The sequence below is a fragment of the Chelonus insularis genome, unplaced genomic scaffold (genome assembly GCF_013357705.1).
Source record: "Chelonus insularis isolate UGA/USDA-ARS -01 unplaced genomic scaffold, ASM1335770v1 contig_34_pilon, whole genome shotgun sequence".
NCBI lineage: Eukaryota > Metazoa > Arthropoda > Insecta > Hymenoptera > Braconidae > Chelonus > Chelonus insularis.
This window is the reverse complement of record NW_023276514.1, coordinates 143962-171751: the sequence shown is the minus strand read 5'-3', so window position 1 is coordinate 171751 and position 27790 is coordinate 143962. Positions and strand designations below refer to the sequence as shown.

The window sequence follows — 27790 nt, the reverse complement described above, 5'->3', positions numbered from 1 at the left end:
ATACAGATACTGATAGTTTGATTTATCGTTTTAAAGTTCCAAACATTTATGAATATATGAGAAGAGATATTAATAGATTCGATACATCAGACTATGGAAAAGATAATAAATATCGTATACCTTTAGTGAACAAATAGGCAATTGGTTACAATTGAAATCTAAAGGAGTACAATCATCTTTTATGAGAACAATTACATTAAATGATTATAAAGAATGTTTATTTAATGATGTTAATGTAAGTAGAATTAAATATCATATAGTTAGTGAGAGACACCTTAAACATTTAACATAAGCTTCATTCCCCTTCTTTCTTAAAACTTTCTCAACAAGATAAACATCAGGATACCTGACTTTGGACAATTTTTTAGTGTAAAAACGTCCCTCAATAGGTTTTTCTTGATAATCCATTAATTTATAAGTAACCGGTCTTGTGTTTCTGATGTTTTTCAGAGTGAAAAGTTCTGTAGTCCAATTAAGTGTATATCCCTTTTCAAATATCTAATTATGCGAACTTTTTCTTTAATTTTGAATTTCAATTTTAAATGTTTATTTACTATATATAAATGTGTCTTATATACATCTCGAAGTAGCTGTTTTTCATTCTCAACTGTTACATCTTTCAGTTTCAACATAACAGTGAGAAGTTTGGTATTATTATATAATGTTATTAATCCTGGTAAAATATTTATCCATTTATAATGACCACATATAGTAAATTGTTTTTACATTTTATTCTTCAATGTACGATTAAATCGTTCACTTGTAGAGGCTTCCAGATTTGTAAATATTGAATATATTTTAATGTTATATTCTTCCATTAGTGATTGAAATTCTTTATGATAAAATTCTTTACCTCTATCTACATATAGCTCATCGGCAATTACTTTTACAATCTTTTACATTTGATTCATTACCCCAGGTTAGACCACTACGCAAGAATTTGAATAGTTGTGATGATTTCAAGAGTGCTTCTTGGTCCCTTGATTTTCTGAAAAGGTTTATTATAGCTTGTCGACATGCATTGAATCGTGATTCCATTGAATCAGTAGTAGAATCAAATTTTAAGAATTGAGAATCAGTAAAAATTCTTTCTGCGATTAATTTTTGTTCAAAATTATCTAACTTCTTTTCTGAAGTAAATAGTATACTTCAATGATGATAATAATGAGATGTAACCAGAAACTAAATCTTCTACATCGTTTATCTGTCTTCTCAATTTGAATATAGTTTCTTTCAATAATGGTGTTTCATCATGTGATAAATCTATAACTTTATTTAAATCTGCTAATACTATTGCATGTAAGTTTTTAAATCCTTTATGTACAATATCATTAACACTTTTCTATAATGCTGCGTCATTCAAATCTGTGGGGTCAGCTATATTACACAATCGTTCACCACCATTATCAAACTGATCGTCACTAGTTAATGGAAAACCAATTCCCGGAGGTCCCCTCATTAGACCAGGAGTAGATTCCTAACGTTCTCCAAGACGATGAATGCTCGGTTTTTCAGAGATTGATCTCGGTACCACAAATGTTCACACACCAATGATTAGTTTCTGACTATACTTTAGGATTTATACCTTTTTTAAGTATTGTCTCTAATTTATTCGATTTAGTTTGAGGTTCTATTATTTATTGTATCGATTGAATTGTCTATATGAGATGTTTGAGTTGCGAGTGCATTCTTTACTTATGTTGTAACATCGTTTTTTATCTTAAATTTTATATTAGTTGTACTTCTACTAAGCCCTTTCACCATATTATTTACCGATTCAATTTGCTTTGTCAATTCTTCAGAAGTATTATTTAAAATTTTCAATGACAACATCACTTAAATCTATTGCATCACCTAAATTACACAATTTTTTACCAGCAATACCATAATTATTATCCTTGGTTAATTTAAAACCATTTCCTAAAAAGCCCTATAGTTGATGATAACTAGGTGTCCAATATTGACCATGACGATTGATGTTCTTTTTTTTTGTTTTTTTCTTTTTAAACGTAACGATGTGAATTGTACAGTTATTATAACACAAATGAGATATACTCAATTTTCTTGACTTATACATCATAGAATTATTTTGTGTAAATTTTGAGTAAAAATTTTTATTTTATAATATTTGCTTCTCTAAGCTCTTCAATAATTAAAATTATTCCATTTGAATGCGCATTATTCCCCGCATTGTAAGAGGCCATGAGTAATCGTAATCTATCAACAAGTTCATTAGTATCATCCCAGTAGGTGAAATTTGTTGATTGATTTTTTATTGTGATTTTATATTGAGGTAGAGGTTTTTTTATTTTGAGTTATTGAACCGTTTCCAATATACTTTTCAATATACATTTTAAATTTTTCACTATTGTCAATTCTTAATGATCCGTTTTGATTGTAATTCTTTCGAGTCAAATTCGTATAATCAACAATTTCACCATAAATTTTTTTATCTTTTTTATTAACAACAAAACTATTAGGCAATTTTTCGAATAATTATTCAAGTAGTCCAAGTTTACTATTATATACACGTTCAGCAATCAGAATTTTATTGTCTTGGAAATGGACTTCAGAATCTCCTATATAAAGTACATTTTCTCGAGGTTTCCTCACACCACACTTTGTACCAATATTTCTATTATTATCGTGAAGCATTTTTTAATATTTTGTAATGCATCCGTAATTTTAAGAGGGGTACTTGATATAATTGCTGTAGATTTTTCTCTGCTTAAGGCTTTTCCTTCTTCTTCTGCTCCTTCTCCCCCCTCTCCAAGTATTTGTATATTTTCTATTATTTTATGTTTTTTATTATTATTGATAGGAATGGACTTGTTTAAAGCTCTTAATATTGCATTAATTTTCGTCGATTGATTGTATCTGTTACGTTATTTTCTCTTTGAATTATCATAAGAAGGAGAAAAAACATCGACTTTATTACGAAATGGTTTTTTTCTCAATATAATAGCATTTCGTCTCTCTTTCATTGCTACATTTTTAATAGTATTTTCTTTGACATCATTTTTTCAATTATAACTATAATCATTTATGAAAAAATCGGTTGAATTTTTTTTTTTTCGTTTCGTCTACAAGTTTATTAAATGGATTTTAAATTATGTGGTTTAAACTCCATCTTGAAGTTAACTAAGTGCAAGGGTTTAAATACCACTGCTTTCATAGTTTCGAATCAGTAAAATAGTATCTGTGAATAGAAAAACAACTAAGAAGAAGAAAGGTGCGGGACTTTTGAATAAAGTTATCAATGATTTACCAGTAGAATTACATATTCCTGGATATCAATTTTGTGGACTTGGTACAAAATTACAACAACGATTGGCTCGAGATGATTAAGGAATCAATCGATTAGATACTGCTTGTCGAGCACATGATATAGCATATTCTCAAAATAGAGAAAATCTATCAGATAAATATGTAGTAGATAAAATGCTTGCTGAAAAAGTGCGGCAACGTATACTAGCTAGAGACGCTGGCTTCGGTAAAAAAAATAGCAGCGTAGGATGTTGTTAATGCTTTGAAACTCAAAACAAAATTTGGAATGGGATTGGAAAATTAAAAAAAAGTGAACACTAAAAAAAATGTTATAGGAACAAAAAAGAAAACACTACAATGTAAACGTCTTTTACATTTAGCTAAAAGATCTAGTAATATGTTACCGTTCCTTTCAATATTTGCTGGTTTGAGTGCTACAGGTGCACTAGCAGGAGGTGCTACTGGAATTGCAAAGGCTGTAAATAGTGATAAAGCAGCAAATTTTAATTTGCTGCTAATAAGCAGCCTGGAAAAGGAGCATATCTTAATCGATATAAATGGGAAAAAACATTTTTTTTTAAATTTGATAAAATTACCGAATCGAGCATTATCCAACTTTGATGCGTTAAGGTATACAGAAAAATGGAAAATACTCTATTTGGTTAATGTCTTCATGAAAAATAATCTACTAGCATCAACACCTTGGACAAATGAATCAGCAATTGTGAATTTAGACAATAAAGATGGATTTGGAACTCATTGGGTTGCATGTAAAAAAAAGGGTGAAAGAGTTGCATACATTGATAGTTTTGGTGATTTGAAACCACCCAGAGAACTTGTGAATTATTTCAATAGAAATCATATATTATATAATTATAAAAAATATCAAGATTAAATTAAAACTAACTGTAGAGATTCATGTTTAAAATTTCTAATAGTCAACTATAAATATGATGTAGAGAAGAATTTTATTTTATTTACATTTTGCGTGTTAAACAGTAAACATGATGAGTGATTCTTTGATATTAACACTTACTGCAAATTCATCATTATTGGAGGTTTCATATGCTCCTCCGATTGGATTATCACCTACGAAAATAAACATGAAAGACGAATGGCGTACAATTACAATTCCAACTAGGATTTATGATCTTAAAGATATTCATACATTTCTAACTGTGACAGATCCTGAATTAAATCTTTCATTAAGAGTTGAAAAAAGTTCACTTGTCACAGAACTACATAGTGAAAAATTAGCTAAGTAGGAAAAATATATAAATCAGAAGAACCAACATCAATATTGAGTGTTAATGCAATATGTGTAGAGTGTAATATCACAAGTCACGGTGAGGGAAATACATAATTTACAAATACGAGTTGTAAATTAAGACGGAAAATTAATGAATAATTGATCTGAAGTGACCACTATGAGGTTACATTTAAAAAGTATATAATGGTCATTGCATATGATGAAGATTTCAAAGAGCAATGCTATAATATACCACAACCGTGTGCGAATCTACATAATTTTAAAAAAAAAAAAAAGTCAAACAAGCAACATTTCAGAAGAGGAGAGCAGTGAAACAACTAACTCATTCGAACGCTTAGTTACTAAAAAGTCTTGGTTTCGTGCTAAATTAAGAATTGATAAATTTAAATTCAGTTTTTCGTGTATGATACCATGGAAGCGTCGGCGTTAAAAATCAACAGAAAAATTATCCAAGATGAATCTATTTCTCATTATAAGATTTATGCACATCATATATAGAAATGATGATGAAATACGTATTGCTGTACAACATCAAGATTTATGTGTTTTACTTAGTGAAAGTTCAATCCATATCATAGGTACATTTACAAAAGAAGATAAAAAAAACATCAAACAGATCTTTGCTTACGACAATATTTGCATGTTTCTTATTTGAAGAAATAAGATATAGATTAGATAAAGTTGAAATTGATCGTAAAGAAATGTTTGTATTACAAAACTTATGAAAGGATTTCATCATTTACATCAGAGCAAAAATATTCGTTGGAAAACAGTGAAATAATGCTTGGAGCAACAACAGATAAGAAAACAATCAAAATTACTCGTAATGAAATTAAATGGTTAGTTCCATATGTTACAATGTCTGATGCAAAGAAAGTTAATATGTTAAATTACATTTGCAAAGTTCCATCAATCTTAATAGCTTTCGGATCATGGGAATTATATGAATATCCATTCCTTTCCATCACAACAAAACATATATGGTCAGTGAAGACAACAAATCAATTGGAGAAACCAAGACATATTATATTTGCGTTACAAACTAGATGTAAAAATGATATAAGACAGCGAACAAATAAATTTGATTATTGTAATATTAAAGACTTTGCTGTTTATTCAAACTCACAACGTTATCCATATGCTAACATGAACATCGATTTTGAAAATAGTAAATATGCACTTTTGTATGAAATGTTCACAAATTTCTATTCATCTTATTATAGTAAAGATATTAGAAAATCATACTTAAATAGAGACAATTTTTTAAGAAAAGGTCCCTTTATCGTAATAGATTGTTTAAGACAGAATGAATCTATTAAAGCTGGACCTGTAGATGTGAAAATTAATTTTAAAAAAATTATATAAAGTTTTATTTATTTATTACTATTATCCTATTATTGTACTATGCTTATTACATGGTTTTAAATTTTCAACTAAATTCATTAATACAAACTTATTAGCAACTTCAATCACATTTTATTCAATATTATGATGTTGATGATGATGCTGCTGATGAACGATTGCTCGATATTCTGCAACATATGACGATCAATGATTCAGGTGTTCGATAATTTATACTCCTTTAAGAGTATTTTTCTTGTCGTTCTTTAGTTTTAAAATTATAATCCTTGCTTTTATTAATATCAAAATAATACCTGCTAAATAGTAATATTCCTTTTTTACATATTGTATTATCAAACATCATATCGATAAATTTAAAATATGGTTTGATAAAATTTGGATTATTCCTGAACAACATATTAAATATTTCTTCTGAAATTTCTACGTAGATCATTTGTGAAAGAATTTTTCCAGGATCACAAGTTTGAACATAATGATGAATTTTGTCGTAGTCATCATAATTTATAACACATTCATAATGAATAATTCAGTAATCAATATCTGTATATTTATTAGTATAGCCCAATAAATATTATGCAAATCTACCAGCAATAGTTCCCGGTTTTATTGTTTTCAACTCTGTGTATATTTGTAGTGCAGTTTGTTGAAATTTTTTAAAGTAAAGTTTGATTTAATGTCAGTCTCTTTTCATGTATAACTTATAATACTGATCACTTCTTAACAACTTTCCAATATTTATGAAAAACATTTTAGATTTAAGAATAATATTCAACTGATAGATTCTTGAATTTAATTTCTATATGTTTGAAATTATACCGATGCTTTTTGGAAACAAATCTCACAATAAATACTGGTAGACAAACGGTACTCTTTTTCTTTTTCCTTTCTTCTTTCCCTTATACTTTTTTAAATGTCATATACCGTAAACTGAAAATGTGTTTTCAGTTAACGGTATATGACATTTGAAAAAAATTTTCTAAAATGACCTCATTATATAGATTACCTGAATAGATTATCACAGGTAACAAACCAGGGGATGCCCCCTCCCTTGCTGAGGGCATTGACCATACTCAACTAAAAACCATAAGAGGTCAACAATACTCCACCTGCTTAAATACTATGAATAGGATAACCTACTCTATCTCCTCACTCCTGTTCAAACCCATGTGAGTTCTACAGTACTACACACTCTATACCCTCCCATCTGTTGAAACCCATAAGAGTTTAGTCCACCAAAACCTATGATAGTTCTACGGCAGACTTAATCAATGAAATATCCACTGAACTATCTAGTTCGATCTCCTTATATATGCTACATATTTGAATTCTTTCGACAATAAATTTTTTCTATTACCAAAAGGAAATTAACTACACGTACCATATAAGTAAAAGTAACGTTTTCCTGTTTATAACAACTGAAAAAATTGCTGAAAGGCAAAAATTTAATCTTACAAAAGCTTGAGCATTCTTTGTAGCCAATGACTACGAATTTATCGCTCCTCTTTTGATGCTATCACAACGTGATGATTATTAAAATGAGCTTATATATACTATGAAATGACTATTTATAACATTTTCGATCAATTTATTGTCTTGCAACGTCATAAGACATATTACGCGAACAAAGTTGCGGGAGTCTGCTAATTTCAAAAATTTTCAATGGTTCTAGGACTCATTGTAATTCCATCATTATCATTATTTATGGTTGTTACACATTTTCGTACAGCCTAGAAAAAAGAGCTCGACAGATATCAGCTGAAAATTAATATTAAATATATCAGTGCTCTGCAGTCGTCTGGGTGCGACCCGAAAGGTCCACACGACAAACTTCGCCGTAGAAAGGAAAAAAAAAACGATGCTTTGGTGTTATAATGATTATTATTATTTAAATACCATTTTTTGGAATAGTACTGAAAAAATGACGGAAGAATTCATAGGCATCAATTATAAACAGAAAACAAATTTTGAATTTACCATAAGATTAAATTTTTGTTTCTCTACAACAATTTAATTGTCATAAAAAAACCGTTGTTTATCATGATATATCGTTAGTCCCTTCGCTTTGAAAGCAAAAGAAAATTTCTGTTTGATGAACTTAAATACCTTGCACAGAACCCGTTTCCGACTGTGTGTAACATATTTAATTGTATTAAACATAAAGAGTAGGATACGATACATTTCACATGGTTTGTAACTTTTTTTTCATAAAAGAAAAAATTACACGTTAAAGGGATTCAAATATATATCGCATGGATCTCATTTTTTATTGTTTTCAATAAATAAAAAATTTTTTTTTAATTATTATTATGATTAATAATTATTTGACATTAACAATTTTCGATTATTGTGAATACCGTCTCTTATAAATAATAATTATTATTTTATGATTCTCGACAAAGAATGACTGGATTGATAGTGCTGGAAACTCAATCAGTGCTAAGTTATGTGATTATGCGTCGAATGCAATTGGTCCCACGTAAGTATCATTTTTTGTTCTCGAGATAATCGACCAGAAAAATATTTCTGTGCGAACATACGCACATATATACATACACCCACACAGACATCCACTGGAAAACGGTCGTTTTCAACTCTGGGGACCTTAAAACGTGGAATTATGTCAAAATTCGGGATTCACAAAATTGGACCCATTACTATAACTCCCCACTAGGAAGTTAAAAATACAAATATATTTAGAAAATACCAATATTATTTGTATAATTATCTTTAAGTGAGAATAATTTATTGCCAACTTTACAATCTGTTTGTGAGAGAACTTTACAGCAATCAAGATCTCTGATTACCTACTTGATAGAAAAAAACGTACATTTGTTTCATGAACAAATTCTAATTTTATTCCATTTCTCCCCAACGAAAATTTCTTAATTTCGTATATTATGAATAAATCAATTGTGCTACATAATAATATGCTTCATCAAAAGCCAACAATTGTTTTTCTCGTCAATTCGTGCTTTCTAGATTAGTCTAGCATAACATAAAAACACATTGTACTACACTGGATTATCCGATGTATTCTAGAGACTTAATCCTTATGACTCTATTGCTTATTTTTTTTCATTATAGGAAAATCATTAAACAATCAACCCCTTTTGGAATTTCCAATGACAAGTAGTGAACCAACCTTAGAACCATTGAGAATCAAAAGAGCGACATTATGGGTGAAGGTTTTTATGAATCATCTCCATTATCATCAAATTTATCAGTGGCAGCGGTATCAGAAAAACATCACATTATGGGTATTCAAAGTTCATTGTGGAAATTCAACTCATTTACGTGGAAAGGTAAGAAATAGTAAATATGTACAACATTAATGCAAAACTAATAAAACTTCAGAAAAAAATTTATGTTTTTGTAAGGATGCATGAGTAAAGGAATGACAGCCAAAACTCAATTATTATAAAAAAAAAGAGTTACAAACAACATGAAATAAATTCGCACAAACTTTCGTCGTTTATAACGATTGAAGCCGCCAAAAACAATTGAATACGGGATCTATGAAATGTATTTAGGTACTTCTGACTAGAAATCCTTTCTTTTAATGAAAAAAATTAATCAATCCTGTAACATAAATAAAACGAACTCTCTCTTTTTATAAATGAATTTGTCATAAATTTTTGAACTTTGAGTCAATAATTCAACTTGTCCACATTTTTCGGAACTCTTTAGACTTAACTACAAGTGAGCAAATTGTGTTTGTGAGTTAACTTTGTCAGTGTCAGTGAGCTTCAACGAAGTCTAACTCCTTAAAATGTTTATTTAATTTATGTTGAATATGTTAAATAAATGTTAAATTTAATGGTTATTATTTTATTGTATAATAATAGATCAAAAAAAAAAGATAATAAAAAAACGAAAGAACAAGAATAGAAGAAAGAAAAATTTTTAGTTGATTAATTTAATATATTAATGTATATACAAATGATCTCACGAGAACAACGCCAACGATAAGATTAGATCCATTAAAAATTAAACAGAAACCTTCAAGACCAAGGGCCAAACTCAGCTGTCGCACTTCTCAATGATGTTTGTAGAAAAAAGAGCATAGAAGGAAGTAATATTTTGATATTACTTAAACTATTCTTCAACAGGAATTGTATAACTCTGGAGCAAATGCTCGAGTCGTCACGCGCGCTACTCAACAAAATGATTTTCCAAGTACAAACAAGAATTTTAATCAATTAAGATTATTTACAGGTGTACTTAGGAGTTTCACCCAAGTGCTCACAAGGTGGTAACTACCCTTGATTAATTCAATTAAGGTCGCTCGTGCTAGATGAGAGAAAGAATAAATGTTTGGACTTGCGATGGGAGGGGGGGGGGTCGCGATTTACTCCTCTCCTATAGGCACCAAACGTTTTTTTCCTGCACCATCGTGTTTCTCGCAAAAATGCCGATCTAGTTATCTATAAATCATTGGTTTAGCCTTCGCAAATAAAAATTACCTCATTTCCCTCATTTGACTGGACTAAACATGATGTACCTGATTCCTACATTTTTAGTTCTGTATTTTTAAATCAAAGTAGTTATTAATCACTATTTTGTCAAAATTCGACAGATAATCAGTAAGTATTCGTAACATATTGTAATATATACATGCCCCCATTTATATGTAATTTGATAAACGACTGAATTGGTTGTTAGCAACGCTTATCCGGTTTGTTTATGTTTAATTTTTGACTTAGATTTGAGCTGACCAGACATTTTTACCTGTCATTGAGATTTTTCGATTGATTCAATAAACATTCTCATTTTTTTCTAATTTTTTTTGGAGCTATTATATCGTCATATTTTACAATACATACCAGATGATGTGAATATGTAAACTTGCTGAGCTTCTTATTGATGGACTAGGGTTTTCGATCTGCATCTGCTGTTGTGCCTAGACACCGTAGCTATGATTGAAAGAAACAATCGTGAAAATGCTTTAATTAATAAAATAGTTCAATTAAATAAAATTAAATTTTACTCTTATTAAACTTATTAAATAATCCGAGTACCAGGTAGGAAGGTGCTTCGGTTGATATCTCCTGAAATAATCGCAATTTATTATTGCATCAAATGATGCTGAAAAATTAATTAATTGAAATGGCTAGCTTTGAAACATACTGATTTATGCAGATTCGATAAATAAGAGCTTAAGCCTTTAGTGATCACTCGAATTCGCTGTATTGAAGAGTTAGTTCATATTGCTAAATTGGTAAAATAATTTGAGTGCTAACCTAACGTGTTTGAGGACTTGAAAAAAGTCTAAGACACTCATATGACACTCCAGAATGCCGCGTGTTTGCTATATACTATCTTAATTCTGAGATATGTCAGGATTCCGTAAAACAACCAAGTGTATCTGTTAGGAGATAATAACAGCAATTATCTCAAAATTTTAAATTCAAATACAGAAAATTTGTACTTCTAAGGTGTCCGCCGCTATTTCACAGAAATATATTTTTAAATGATTATTGTGAAGTAAATTTGTCATACAAAATATCAGTTTACTTCTTAGTTTAACTAGGTTTGGTGAGTGTTAATCAATCGATTTGTCATTTATATCAACTACCATTGATCACAATTTATTACCTGTTCAATAAACAGTACATAATTTTAATATATCCAATAAATTCATAAAGGTTCGATGTCTGGAATGACTCAATCTTATTCGAAAAATTATTACAAAATATCAGTGCTCTGCAGTGGTCTGGGTGCGACCCGAAAGGTCCACACGACCAACTTCCCAGTGGGAAAAGTGAAAAAACGATTCGAATAGAACCCGTTTCTATTCTTTACAACAAATTTCATTGTTATAAACGGATAAAGTATGTTTCCATTCATGTCATACGGTTGGTAACTTTTTTTTAGTAGAAAAAAAAATTACGCGTTGGAAGAATTCGAATATATTGCATAGATTTCTATTTTTATTATTTATACGAATTTAAAATTTGTTATTTAAATATTCTCATAATCAATAATCATTTGTTATTAACAATGTTGAATTATTATGAACACAATTCCATATTATCAACAATCATTATTGACTATTATATTGTCTTCAATGCTATTTTCACCATTTCAACACAAGTTTAAAATTTGTTCATTGCAGATTCTGTTCTTCAAAAAAAATTTTTTCCACGAAATATCATTATCATTTTTCTACACAATTATTACAAACATTTAATATTCATATTTTGCAAAAGATCGTAATTTTGTCTAAAAAATGATATAATTTATAAATTTCAAAATTCAGGTAGTTCACCATTTTTTCATTCTGCATAAAAAACTACTGGACCGATTTCGCTGGAAACCTTATCAGTTTTTACTTACATAATTACGCGTCGAATGCAATTGGTCCCACGTAAGTATCATTTTTTGTTCTCGAGATAATCGAGGTGAAAAGCAATTCCGAACGCACATACGTACATACACACACACAGACGTCCACTGGAAAACGGTCGTATTCGACTCTGGGGACCTTAAAACGTGGAGATATGTCAAATTTCGAGATTCGCAAAATTGGACCTATTACTATAACTTCCCACTGGGAAGTTAATAATGTCTTTATCATTTAAAGGCCCAGAAATGCAGACCGCTTAGCAAAATCACCTAACCATGTAGTTTTTTAATCACAGCGAGCCAACTTTCATGCAATAACTATTGATGCAAATAAAATAAATTAACGTGACTCAAACTCGCTCGGTTTTCAAGAAAGCATAATCGTTGCACGAAAAAAGTTTTTAGCTTACGGATGACGTCCCGTACTGCTCCGATGATAGCAACAGCTACTTTTGACTAATACTTTCTCCACTCCACCAACAACGGCTGAATTCTCATTTTTAAGTATGTTTTCATACGCTGAGTTGGCTGGTACAATGAAGTTCTTGTGATTTGACATTCTGACGCACTGTTTAACAAGTTCATGATTACTGAATGAATCACTTAGATCACTGGAAATCACTAGAGTTGTCTAACATGAATTTAATATTCACAAAAAATCGTGATTATAGGTACGAGAAATAACACAACACTGAGTAGACTGACTTATGTTGCATTAGATTGCACTTATGCATTAAGAGTTGTCTTTACGACACAACAACTACGTTCTGTCAACAATTACACTTAGCATTGGAAAGAGCTAACTGTGAAAGATTCATAACAAATCACAAATTTCTCGAACAGTTCGTTATTGAGTCTCACTGACGCTCGGTTAGCTTCTCATTGCGAAGAACATAAACTTTACGCATTAGTTAATCGATAAATTCCATTTTTAATTGTTTACAACAAATTCATATTTTTATAAACCATGCCTAATTGTTTAAAATCATATTTGGTTGTAAACAATAATGTCTAGTGAATATTGCCTTAATTTTTAGAGATAATTGTGATTGTTTGGCTTAAAAGTATCTCAAAGAGCTAATTTTTCCATTTTTCGTATTAGTTATTGTGGTATAAAAAAACGGCTTGATTGAATTTGCTCAAATTCCTTTCAGATCTTCGTTATAATGATATCATTCGAATTAATTTCAGTTAAAGTTGATATTTCGATTCGATCTTCAATGCAAATATCCTAAAATGTGGAGATTTGATGAAAATTCAAATTTCACCAATCGACCCAATTCCAATAACTTCCTCATGGGGAGTTAAAATCGTTAATAAAATCCAAAGTTAGTTCAAGTTCAAGCATAGCTCACTTTTTACACAGCATGAGCGAATATCTCTGATTATCAGAACGAACAAGAGAGACTAAGAAAGGCATTTTTTATTATTAGAACATGTTAGTTAAAGTTAAAGTTTAAATGATGAAACACATGTTTGTTGCTTGGAAAAAACGTTCCAGCATTATAAAACGAAAACAAAAGTTAAAACGCATATTTCACAATGAGGACATCAATAAAATCATTAAAATCTATTCCCTATTATCAGAACATCAATTAAAACATTGTAGTTCATATTTAAAACTTTGAACATGAAAGAGTTCGTTAGAACATATATTTAATCATTAGAACATACGTTGAAACGACAGAGAACGATATAACGTTGGAAAATATTGTTACTCCTGTAATTTGTAATTTCAACAAAAATATTAATAATTACAAAAGTAATTTGTAATCGGATCCACCAAATTACACATTACTTTATCGATTGATAATTTTAAAAATGAAATTATCATTTAACACTGTAATTGATTATTTTATTTTCGATATTATCTTTTACAGAAAGAATTAATAATATCGTAAATAACATGAGTAAGTGAGTAATTGCTAATTTCTTCATTCTAATTAACAGTGTAATGTCCGAAAGTATTTCAATTATTTCACATAAGTATTCAAAATATATTTTAAGAGAAGCTAAAAATAAATAGCAATGAAATTTCAGGATTGAAGTTAACGATTATTACTGTAGTTATTTTTCTTCGAGTTAAAGTTATTTTATCGAGAAAAACGATAAAATTTAAAAAAAAAAGTACGTGTCATAAGAAGAGCGTTAGCTTTCCAAAAAGGGGAAGACCATGCGAAGGGACTTTTGTGCGCCTAAAGCAAGAGACTTCTAATTATGTTACATTCGACTAAATCAATATAAAAGGTTTGATGCATCAGTCAGTTGTCGAAAAAGTAAGATCGAGATCAGATCGTCGTGGAACATCTCTCGAAATCATAGGTCTTGTTTTGTCTTAAAAATTGTATTGATAATATTTTAAAGTTTGTAAATTTTTGTATGAAGTTTATTTGATCGTCAAATAATTGTTTAATTGATATTTAAATCGATTCGCGAGTAAAGGACCAATTAAGTGTTATTCATCTCGACCAGAGTTAAAGAAATTTTCTGTTGGTAACGTTTAAATTCTTGTTATAATTTTTCAATCATTTTCATTCAATAAAATTTGATATTGTTTTCATATAAATCACACATTTTTACTTTCTCTATCAAAGATTCTCTCATTCCTGTCTATCGGTCGAAATGCTAGGACTGAAATCCTTGCTTCTCCCCGTCCAAAGGACGGAATTGAGTACCTCGCCCCTTTGGGCATAATTCTGGGAAATTATAACACACTACTATCTTAGCGATGGCATTTCCCGAGACGCATATACCTGCACCTAGAACAGGCACAGGGATACACGTAACAAGCCCGAGGCCTTACGAAATACCACTACGAGTCCGACCTCAATTGGCCAGTTGTACCTGGGCCTACATGTCATATTTTGACTTTGCAGCCCCAGACACAGGGCTTGGAATTTGGCCTCCCGTAGTATCAACTTTCTCCGCTTTGGTCGGCGGTCGCTAACACGTCTCGCGCTCGGCGTGTTCGATGTGTCCCCATTCAGACTGCCATATAGGGCAGTACGAAAGTGGGGCACGACGGATTACAGTCTAATCTGCCCCCGTTGTTGCGCGACATACCTTAAGAGCAGAGACATCTATGCAACCCCGGGGGCCCATGCTAGGACTGAAAAGAGGAACTTAGAGTCTCTAAGGTTGAGCATATCGTTTACATATCGACACTTTTAAAGAGCAAAAATACATAACAATTTTCGAGGGCTCGTCCGAGATTGCAATGATCTTCTATGGAGAAAGAGTTTAAATGTCTGATAATTCTGGATTATCTGATAATAATAAAAAGGTTATTCGTTAAGAAGTACCGGGGACCCACTATATCCTGAAGGTTCAGCTCCGCCTACTAGACCTAAAAGTTCCAAGTTCGTTGATTCGGGTATCGGTGATTTAACAAAAATATCAGGATCGAATGAACTCGTTACATCTGATGAGAGTGATGATAGTGACGGAACGATAAATCAAACTCAGGCTTACGTAGAAACGGTAAATTTCGATAAAAATCTGACGGAACGAAGGAAAATGTCTGACACTCAAAATGTATGTCTCAGAGACGCGTTAATATGTTCAGGCAAAGATGCATTGGATAAAACAACATATCACACTGTAAATAAACTTATAAAAGACTTTGAGAAAGTTTATGTTCCTTCTAAAATTGAAGGGATCTAGATTTTCAATATTAATTTTTGTTGTTTATTTTACTTTTATTTCAGTAACCATGCAGGAATTCTGAATTTTGTTATTGTCAATTGTAGTTGGAGCAGTTCAAACTAGTCTTGGCTATGATTGCGGTTCCAGGTCGTTGAATATGACAACGATATCTCCATTAGGCATTGAAGAATGCAATGTCGAAGACGAACATGTACAAATCACAAATGTAAACCTTTTCTTACTACAAATTAATAAATATGATCATGTTGACATAAAACAATGTAAAGTTAAAATAAGTAGAACTGTGACATTGTTCTATGACTACGTATTCAACATTATATAGAGGATTAGCTCGAAAATGAAAAACTGAAAAGGAAACGATCAACACAGTTCAGCCGACAGATACTACATTTTCATTATCTGTAATTGGAGCTGAAGACTCATGTGGTCTCAAATTATCCAAAACTTTTCAGTTATTGAAACCTTTCTCGGTCAAGTGGAAGCAACTAAAGCAGTCAATACGACAACCGATAACATGGGCATTTTTCTTTATATTGATACCAAATTTATTTATGTTGAAAGACACATTAGACGTCAGCTCCAAACATTATATCATGATGTAATGATGCATAGGTGTGAGCTGGAGAAGGAAATTCTACAGAAGAGCCTGTCTATTGCATCAACCTATAGATTCATAAAAGAACCTCGATTTATGGCAATTTTGGCTGGAGAAGTTTATAGTGAACAATGTGTTCCAGTTGAAGTGAAGGTTCAGCATACAGATACTGGTTATAACAGAAAACCAATATAAATAAACAATCAAAGTTTCTTCTTATTACCAAAAACTCATGTTAATCACAAATCATGCAGCACAAATTTCTTGTAAATTACCACCATTACAATTTTAGAGAATTGGACAGACATGGTATAAGTTTATGCTAAAACCTGTCGAAACAGCACCACCGATTCCTACAAGTGAACGGCAAAGTAAGGAGCTGCTGGAAATAGTTTACTCGGATATCGTTGGACCCTTCACATCACAAACCATGAAAGGGCAAGGTACTTTATTACGTTAGTAGATGATCGATCCAGATGGTGCGAAGTATTCTTTCTCAAACCGGAAAGTGGTGTGTTAGTGGCCTTCAAACTGTACTAAGCATATGCCGAGCGCACTACGGGCAAAAATATTAAATGTCTTTAAAATGACAATGGAAAAGAATATTGCAGCAATGAACCAGGGATGTACTTACAGAATTAAGGTATTGAACGACGATTAAGTGTTGTCAGAACGCCACAACAGAACGGAGTCGCAGAGCGCATTGATAGAACTTTGTTCGACATGGCAAGGTCTCTCCTGCTTCAGTCACGTTTGCCGCACATGTTTTGGGCCGACGCGATAGCGACAGCATGTCATGTGAGAAATAGAAGTCCTTCAAGTAGACTAGATGGATTTACACCCTATTAAAGGTGGCTTAAAAAGGAAAAGATACCACTGAATTATCTACGTGTATTTGGAGTGACTGTATTCGCCCATGATAAGGATCCAACAAAAGGAAAACTTGCTGAAAGGTCACTAAAGGAGATATTTATCAGTTATCTACGCGAGACCAAGGGGTACAGAATTTGCTTACCTGGAAGCAGAAAAATTATCGTTGCTCGTGACGTGAAATTTGTCGAAAATCATATCCTTAAAAACTTGAAAGATCAAAAAGTGGAGATGTCGGTTAATCGAAACTTGGACGGAGAAAAAAAGCGACCGTGGGTTGAACTTGAAGAGAGGACTCAGATGCAGTGATGTCTCCAGAGAGCAATAAGTGGAAAAAGGCTATTGTGGCACAAGCCATAAGTTTACTTAAAAACAATACTTGGGACATTGTTTCACTTTCCTTAGGTCAGAGTATTATTCGAAGTCGAGTTGTCTTGACTAATAAATATGGATTTAGTAATGTTGTTAAAAAGAAAAAAGCCCGCATTGTTGCTAAAGGCTACAGTTAAAAATATGGAGGAGACTATAACCAGACATTCGCTCCATTTGCCTGGTTGGAATCAATGAGACTCCTATTTGCTGTGTCAGCTGAATTAAGATTATAGTAATGGGTCCGATTTTGCGAATCGCTAATTTTGACATATCTCCACGTTTTAAGGTCCCCAGAGTTGAATACGATAGTTTTTACGTGGACGTCTGTGTGTGTGTGTATGTACGTATGTGCGTACGTACGTTCGGAATTATTTTTCGCCTCGATTATCTCAAAAACAAAAAATGATATCGACGTGGAACCAACTGCATTCGACGCGTAATTACGTAACTTAGAACTGAAAAAGTTTTCAGGGAAATCGGTAAAGCTATTTTTTGGCAGGATCAAAAAACTGGAAAAAAAGGAAATTACTTGAATTTTGCAATTTATAAATCATACCATTTTTTAGACAAAATTTCTAGATCATTGCAGAAATATGAATATTAAATGATTGGAATACTTGTATGGATATATGATGATAATATTTCATCGAAAAAAAAAAATTTAAAAAACAATATCAGCAATGAACAAATTTTAAACTCGTGTCAGGGTTGAGAAAACAGCATTGAAGACGCTATAATAGTCAATAATAATTGTCAATAATATGGAATTGTGTTTATAACAATTGAACATTGTTACTAACAAGTGATTATTGATCATAGTAATATTTAAATAATAAGTTTTGAATTGTTATAAACAATAAAAATAGGGACCCTTTCTATATATGAGTACTTTTAATGCATAATTTTTTCGTTTACTAAAAAAATGTTACCAACCGTATGCCATAAATGAAAACAAACTTTTTTAGTGTATAACAATGAAATTCGTTGTAAATAATGGAAAAAAGGATCTATGAGGTACATTCGAATTCTTCTAACGCACAATTTTTTCTTTTACTGAAATAAAGTAACTAACCATATCAAATGAATAAAAATAGACTCATTTCGTTTATAACAATTCCATTTGTTATAAAAAATGGAAACGGGTTCTATTCAAATTGTGTATTTATTTTTTCCACTGGGAAGTTGGTCGTGTGGACCTTTCGGGTCGCACCCAGACCACTGCAGAGCACTGATATTTTGAATTTGTTTTCACACTTGTTTTTCTGTTGGTGTTTACCCAAACCGACCGTTTTATTTTTTAATTTATTCGCAGTCAAGTACTCATCACGTAAACACGTATTAAGCTGTATTTTCTCAAGTCTAATTAATAATTATACTTATGATATAAAAGTTGTCTCTCACAATCACTTCTCACGCCTACACTGTAAAAATATATCACAAAATTATACATGATGTTATTAGTTAGATTTTTTCAGAAAAAGAATAAATTTCCCATTGCAAGCACTCAAATACGTTGCAAAAATCCCATTTTCAATTGTTTATAACGAATTCGATACTCATAAACAGAAAAAGTGTATTTCCGCTCATATTACATAGTTAATAACTTTCTGTAGTAAACGAAAAAATATTGTATTTGTATTCGATCAATTACCCTGGACAGACAGACAAAAATTCTAAAGATGTTTATTTACGTCACAATAGCATGCGAATAACTCTCTAAGCTTATTATGAGCCAGTTTTTTCAAAATCACAGACAGACACTCTAATTTATTTATGTCGTTTGATTATCATAAACAACAATAGTCAGTTTTCGTTCATCCAAGAAAATTAGTTATCTCCTTATAGTCAAAGAATTATATTGCGTTGAATTTTCGAGACTCTGTGAAAAACTTTTTTTCCCAACTCCCTGAATTTTCTTGCCAAATCCGCTGTATTGTAGCTGGACACTCTTTCTTATGAGTTTTGGTATTATTTTCTGGACATCATTTTCACAATTAGCAAATCAGGTTGTGATCATCAAAAAGACATCAATGTGTACATCATTGAAAAATAACATCCAAATCATTTGTACACAGCACACATAATGAAAGAGTAGTATTGAATCAAGGAGAACTTTAAAAATATTCTGTAACTACCAGTGATTGTTTTTGCTCATCTTCTCTTAAGGATTCTTTGGAAGCTAAAAGTTTTTCGATAGAATCGAATGACAAATCATTGCCTACGTCCTGCTAGGCTTTCTGTTTTGTGGATGGAACAACTGAATTTCAGATAGTTTTCAAAACTACTTTTAGTTGATGACCCATGTGGAGTTTAAGACTGTATTCCATTTTTCTAAATTCTTTTTGGATCACACCCTCCAAGTAATTCGCAACACCTTCAAGATCGATAATTTTTGTAATTCGTACAAAAGGGTTGCCATGATGAAAATATTATAAGTATTCGAAATGATAGTAATAGGTGTAGTAATAATGATCATGACAGAATAGTGATAATGATTACTTTTATACAGTATAAATGTGTTGTGAAATCCTATAGTATGTGTAACTGTGAGCTCAATTTTTAATAATTTAGTTTGCACGGTGACCAGAAGCTATTGAACTTATTTTTGAAAATTCCTTGCGCAAGGTGGAATTGAATGTTTTAATGATATTGAATCATTTATTTGAGAGTCGGATTTGATTTAAAAAAAATGTAAAGTCGAAATTTATTCGGAAAATCGACTCTATGAAATGTGACCATTCAACCTAATTATTAATTGAAAATTGAATCTATAATTGAATAATGAAATTTTTAAAGAACTTTGGATTCTGTAAGGAACTTTTATTTTGTTTAGTTCCATGACCTTCCAGTTCTTGGCATTTTCTATGCTTTGGGTTCTTTTGGTTCTACCCAGTGGTTCCTCCTGATGAGAAAGAAGGAAGACAAGAGAATTGAAGATGAAAATTAAGATTTTCAATTTTTAATTTGACTAACGGACGATCAGTTCTTGAGAGATATTTTATTGTATAGAATCACGTTATTAGTTTAATTTAAATCGTTTTGGTCTATTTGGAGGTTTTTACTCGCCGCAGGATTTTTCCTTCCTAATTATTTTTTTTATTTATTTTAAAGCAGACAGAGTTGGGAAGCGGCAATATTGGAATCTAGGCTGAATGATTATTAATTTGATTTTCAGAATTTCGAATTAGAAATTAAATTTTAGATTTTTCATGTTTTTTATTTCAGCCTAATCCAATATTTTTACCCAACTAATGGGAATTGCCAGGTGGCAATTTCTAGAAGATCGGGAGAAGTGTAAAATACTCGTATGTCGCCATCTAATGAATTAAGACTAATGATAGTTTGTTAATTAACGACGATTGCTTGACGATTAGATTGTTTATAGCAACGAGAGGAAAGTTTGTTTATCTCCAGTTTTTGACTGAGACTTGAGTTGACCAGATGTATTCTTTAGATTTAATTAACTGCTGTCAATCTTTAATAAACTTTTTTTCATCTACTAATTTTCCGAAGTTGCTATTCGGTCTTATTTTGCAGTATTATTATTACTATTGATTTCATTCAAATCTGTAGATAGCTTTTACTATCGTCGAGATTAAATTTCAGTGTCTTGGTTTCTACATGTAGGCTTCAAACGACCAATTCTAAATATTAAGATACTAATAATTACGACAAGATTGTTATATTTCGTTTCAAATATTAACTAATACGTTAATGATTTAATTACGGCTAAATAAAACAACGGTAAAAACCTTGACTGTTTGCTGGCAGCAATTCTGTTGTCAACTGGAGTTCAATTATCTGGGTGTTTTTTCCACTTCAACCAGTGTGTTTGGCGTCACATTTAAGCTTGTGGCCTTCAGAAGAAGTATGATACTGATATTATTTTTGCATTGAATCTGCGGTTGCTTCCAGCATTGGCTTTCATTCCAACAACAGATGTTATAAAATGTTATGAGTTGATTGTTGCGACAGATTTTTATGATGTACATAGTGAAGAACTTGATGAGTTATTGCAATATTTCGACGATACTTGGATTGGCAGAGCTTGTCATAATAAGAAAAAGCGTCACAAGCCTCGATTTGAGGTGTCTATGTAAAATTGTCATCGGGCCGTAATTAATGATTATTTGCGAACAAATAATCCAACTGAAGGTTGGCATAATCGTTTGAATCGTGGGATTGGTGTTCATCATGCTGGTGTTGGTGTATTTTTAAAGTCTTTAAAAGATGAACAAGTTCATACGGAAGTTTGTATAAATCAGATAAATACTGGAATGAATGTCACTAATCGTCGCCAAGAATATCGCAATAACGATCAGCGATTGAAAAAGGTGGTCAGTAAATACGATTCAAAAAATCAGTTGAATTATTTGAGAAATATTGCTAAGATTATTTCATTTAATAATTAATGTAATTGTCTGAAAAGCAGTATTATTCATTGTTAATTAATTAGATATCTTAACATGTTTTGTTTTAAGTGAATTTCATCAGTTCCTACATGTATTTTTAATGTATTGATATTTGGTAAAGTAATCTAAGCTAACTTTTAGATAATATCACATTTCTTTAGCAATGTTTGTTAGTACTGATTATCAATCAATGCTGTGCAATTATTTTTTGTGATATTATGCAATATTATTCTGGATAAATGTTAAATAAGAATTTTATAAATTGACATCAAATTATTAATATTGTAAGTCGTTGTAAGTAGAGTTCAATTAGTTTCATAATATGTCATATTTTGAATAATAAATTTACGTATTGTTTCGTAATTTTCTGTAGTTCTTTATTTCGTTTCAGTAAAATTTTGTTGGGGATATTTTATCTGGAGATATTTTGTCTGGGTATATTTTGTCGGAGGATCAAATATCATGAAACCCTGAAAAATATCCTACAAGGTTTTTCTATATTTTAAACCCAAAAAATTCTAAAGTTTGAATTTGTCCAGTAGCCCGTTTACGAATAATCATTATCTAAATTTCTTTATCCGATGGCAGACGTGATAAATTTAGAACAATAACCAGTCCACGAATTAATCATGAGTAACTTTTTTTTCCAACATCCGGAAAATACATCCTTTAACCAGATTTTGAAGTGTTTAAAAAAAATAGTGTATAAACTTCCAAAATATATTATATAATATAATATTTAAATTAAATTTTTTACCAGAAGTAAGTTTTTGTGATTTCAATATTTTTACGTGTACATTATCTGGTCTAAAAAGCGATGCTTCTACCCGTGGACCAAGTTTTTCAGTTGATTCTTTTGACACAAGAAAAAGAGGAGTGAGAAGTTTTCTGTCAGCAAATACCGTTGGTTGTATAGTATAACTGTGAGTTGTCGACGAAACTGATCGAATTGTGCACTCTTTTTTTTTTCCTTCTGGACCTAAAGTCCTCTCTGAATGTACTTCTAATTAAAAGCCACTTTGATCAGAATTATATATGTTGTCTAAACCATATGATCGAATTTTCGATTTTACATCGTTAACAAACACTTTTGATGTTTGTATTAATATTTTACGATCTTTAGTCGTTTTTGATGATATGAATTTGATAATTTTATGATGCTTGAAAACAAAGATCATCAAATTCAAACTTAAGATGTTTTTGGGTTTAAAACATGGAAAAACTTTGTAAGATATTTTTCTGACAGTGTTTTAGTACGAAGAGATGATTTAAATTTACACTTGAGAAATAATATTATTAAATTACAATAACTGACTCATAATCAACTCTCGTCTCTGCGATACATTAATCTTTTTCGTTATTCATGGTTTAAAAGTAGTTATACATTTATTAAACCAGATGAATTTGAAAATCCAATCGATTTTGCATTTAGAGATAACTGTAAGTCGCATTGTGAAATTTCAGGATGTAAAAATATTGCAATCATCCGTTGTGCATGGTGTAAAAAATCATTCTGTCTTGAACATTTTTACAATGATTATCATACATGTAGTACTTATAAGAAATAAATAATTTATGTTCTTCATTTTTATACAAATCTAGGAAAAAAGGGCATATTTTTTTTGGCATCGATTTTGATGTCATTTCAAAAATTGTAAAGACATGTATCTCGTAAATTTTTATATTCTTTCGATAAAAAATAGTTCCATCAAAAAACAATTTCTTGTTTCTGAGTTATAGATTCATTGTTGTTTTTAATAAAAAAAAATTTGTGCCCGCAAGTTTTATAAATATGTAAATAAAGGTAATTTCAATTATTTTTCATGTTGTTTTTAACGTATAAGGTCGTTTCGGAAAGTTTGGATGAGAAATATGTGAAAATTAAAAATCACCTTTATAGAGTATCAACTTAGTGATTTTTACTCCTTTGGAACCTTTTTTCGTTCATCATCTTCGACGTAGATTATTATATAGAAACCTCAGCTAAATCGACGGTGACCACCTCGCGAGGTTTCCTCGTAAGCTAAATCCTTTGAATCGACGTTCAAGTTTATTATACTGTAACATCTTTTTTCCTGCGGAGTTTACTTGACATTTAGAAAAAAAAAATGATATTCAGAGACAAGAGATCCGATTTTTAGGCTTAATTCTTCAAGCGATTATGACCAACTTTATCGATCAGTGCGTAGAAGAACTGGGCCATACTTTAGGTAATTTATTTTAAAATAAGTCAATATTTTCAATTTTTACAAAATGACTTATGGTGGGTCCACTCGATACAGACTATTGTTTGTACAGATATCTGTACAGACTCAAAGCCTAAGTAAAAATTTTCATAACAAAGAAGATGATGAAATCTATATGCAGACTTATCATCAGTTCAGACTCAGATTATTCCAAATCAGCCATTTTTCAAAAATCGTCCTCACCACAATTGTAGTGAATCTTTATGCGTAAAGTTTCAACGAAACATGGACAAATTTCTATATTATAGAAAACGTAAACTTCTATTAGCAGAAGTAGCTTCCATCATCATTGAACAAGAAGCAGAAGAACAACAACAAAAAAAAAGATCGGTTTGGTGAAAAAATTGGATGTTACACCGATCTAAGTATTCTCACATAAATTTAACAAATAAACTTGCTTGTGAAGATGGTATTGTTTTTAAAAATTACGTATGGACGTGAATGTGTTTACTAAACTATTAAATTTAGTTACACCATATATACGGATGCAAGACACGACAATACGAAGAGCAATTACAACTTACAAAAGATTGTCTACGACGTTACGATTTTTAGCTACTGGAAGATCATATGTAGATCTAAAATACAGCACTGGAATATCAAAACAAGTACTCAATTTGATAATTCCAGAGACAAGTGTAGCAATCATTTATATGTTAAAAGATTACTTGAAGGTAAGTTCAACTTTTTGACCTCTTTATTTGTTATCTATTCATACGAATATGATAAATTCTTATTAAAAAAAAAAGTATAATAAGCTTAATAAAAGACCCTAATTGAAATAAATATTTAAGAATAGATGCAATAAAAAGTAAACTATAAATATATGTAAATCATTAATCTTTAAAACTATTAATTAAATTAACAATATTTTCGGGTTCATTACTATCATGAACATTAATGGTTGTCCAAAATTTTCTTGTTGCATCTCTTGCTGCTGAGAGTGTTCATAAGTTAGTTGTTCACTTTGATGATGACTTTGATATTGTTGTTGTTGAACTTGTGGCTGCTGATATTGACTACACATTTGTGAATAAGGTTGATGTTGCAGTTGTTCAGATGGATAGGCTTGGTGTTGGAAACCTGAATGTGGATGGTTCTGGACTGAATATTGCTGCTGATGAATTGATAGATAAAAATGTTGCGTTGATCGTTGATGTTCATAACTACTAGCTTGAAACAGGCTATAGCAAGATAAATTATTCAATTGTGCCTCAAATAACACATTGTTTATAAGTTTCTCAGCATATATTGCCTGGTCTTTAGGAATGTTTTTTAATATTCCTGACCACGATAATGACAAATAGTCAAAACGATCCATTTTAGGAGTTGGTCTTTCTAGATCTTTTACAATTTTTGCGAGAACTGCATCATTCTTCAAAGACACTCTTTTTAATCCTCTACGTTGAGAACTCTTCTGGGTAGCTTTAATAACTGATGGTGATGTTGACGGTATTGATGGTACTGTTGATGATATTGTTGACAGTGTTAATGGTATTGATGCAACTACCGGAGATTGAGAAATTGATGGCGAAGGTCCTGGAGATGGTGGAGGATTGTTGAGTGCCCTCTGAGATAGTTGTCTCGTTTGTAATGGAATGATTATATACGTTAAGCTCCAAAAGTAATAATAACATTAACACTGATAACAATAATAATTAAAATAATATATTGAAATCTGTGGAGAAAATTTCAACTTTGAATAACCTAAACATTCAAGGATAGGGATGATTGTGCTGGATCAGAGCAATTAGGAAGTCAGGTTAAGATGCTTGTTTTAGTTTCCACAAAATGAGGATGACTAGAGAAAAATAGCAAATGATTTTAAAAGAAGATGGCAATTTCCCTATTGTCTCGGAGCTGCCGATAGAAAGCATGTCCGGAATCAACAACCGAAAAGTGGTAGCTCATTTTTTTATAATTATATAGGATATTTTAGTGTTGTTCTATTTGCCGTGGTTAACGCAAATTATGAATCCATTTTTATCGATGGTGGATCATTAGATCGAGTGTCTGATGGAGGAATCATCGATCAAACTAGTTTTTATACAACATTGAAAGAAAATCAATTGAAGATCCCACCACCAGAATGTTTATCAAATACAAATACAAAATTAAAGTATGTATTCATAGAAGATAATAAATTTTCTCTTCGCCCTGAATTTATTAAGCCATACAGCCACAAAAAACTGGCCGAAGATGTAAGAATATATAATTATCGACATTCAAGGGCAAGACGTATAGTAGGAAATGTATTTGGAATCTTGACAAATACGTTCCACCTAATACAACGGAAATAAACTTGAAATGAGAACATGATGTTGTCACACATGCAACGTGTTATCTCTATAATTTTTCGGAAAAAAATTGAATAACTATATAAGTTCTAGTTTAACAAATAGAAGAAGTACTCCGTCATCAGTAGACAATGATAATGGATCATTACACATCAATGAAAATAATATCAGTGCGAACCAATATGTGAATATAGCGGAACAAATTCAAAATGAATTCAAAGAATACTTCAACCATGAAGGTGCAGTATCATGGCAGTGGGATCACTTGAATAGTTGAAATAAAAATATGTTAAAGAGTTCAGAATAGTTATGTTAATGAAACTATAGGTTGTTTCGTTGAGAAGAATAATAAATAAATAATAATAATAATACAAATTCACTGTAGTTATTTCATTTCTTACCTAATTATTTCCGTTTATCTCAATCGTTGAAGTTGATTGTCGTGGAAGCTCTTGATCTTCTAAGAAGTGTAGCAGATCAAATTACCACAATGATGGAGTAGCAACTTCTTCGGGGCCTATTTCTGATTTTAATTTTTTATGTTTTTTTAATTCAGGTTGATACACACTTCTCATGCTGTTGATCTTTTTCATGACTAATTCACGATCAGCATTTGGCTCAACTTCTTTTCATTTAGCAGTTGAAATATTCTAATCATTGGCTTTTTTTTCACGATTCGAATATTCTTTTGATTAAATTTTCCGCGTCGATGGCTTACTTTTATATAATTCGATGGAATCAACAACAAACTCCCGAGGAAATTTTCGTGAATCACTCATTCTTAAATAATCAAATGGTAATAACAATTTAATTCCATATAGAAAAAAAAAATAGAATGTAATATTCTAAAACGTTCAGGATGTATTCACCATGCATTTTCAGAGAAGACTGACAAAATTTTTCTTAAAAATGCATGCTCTATACTTCGAGATTATAGTAAGGGTGAATGTAATCTTTAAAAAACATTTTTCTAATTTCAATACTTTCATTACTTTTACCTGCACATAGTTGACATGATTTAAAGAAAAAAATTTGTTTGCAGTTCCGATGAAAGTGTTCAGAAATGTATTATTTCTCAGATACTTTAT

At 30.9% G+C, this 27790-nt stretch overlaps 1 protein-coding gene across 1 annotated transcript in view; it reads left to right on the top strand.

Moving 5' to 3' along the window:
- The window catches only part of Actbeta (Activin-beta), a 217021-nt gene that overhangs the window by 99564 nt on the left and 89667 nt on the right, over positions 1-27790 (top strand). The window contains exon 2 of the mRNA XM_035082687.1: positions 8984-9201. Within this exon, the coding sequence (XP_034938578.1) occupies positions 8984-9201 (218 nt within the window). The remainder of the gene's footprint in view (positions 1-8983; positions 9202-27790) is intronic.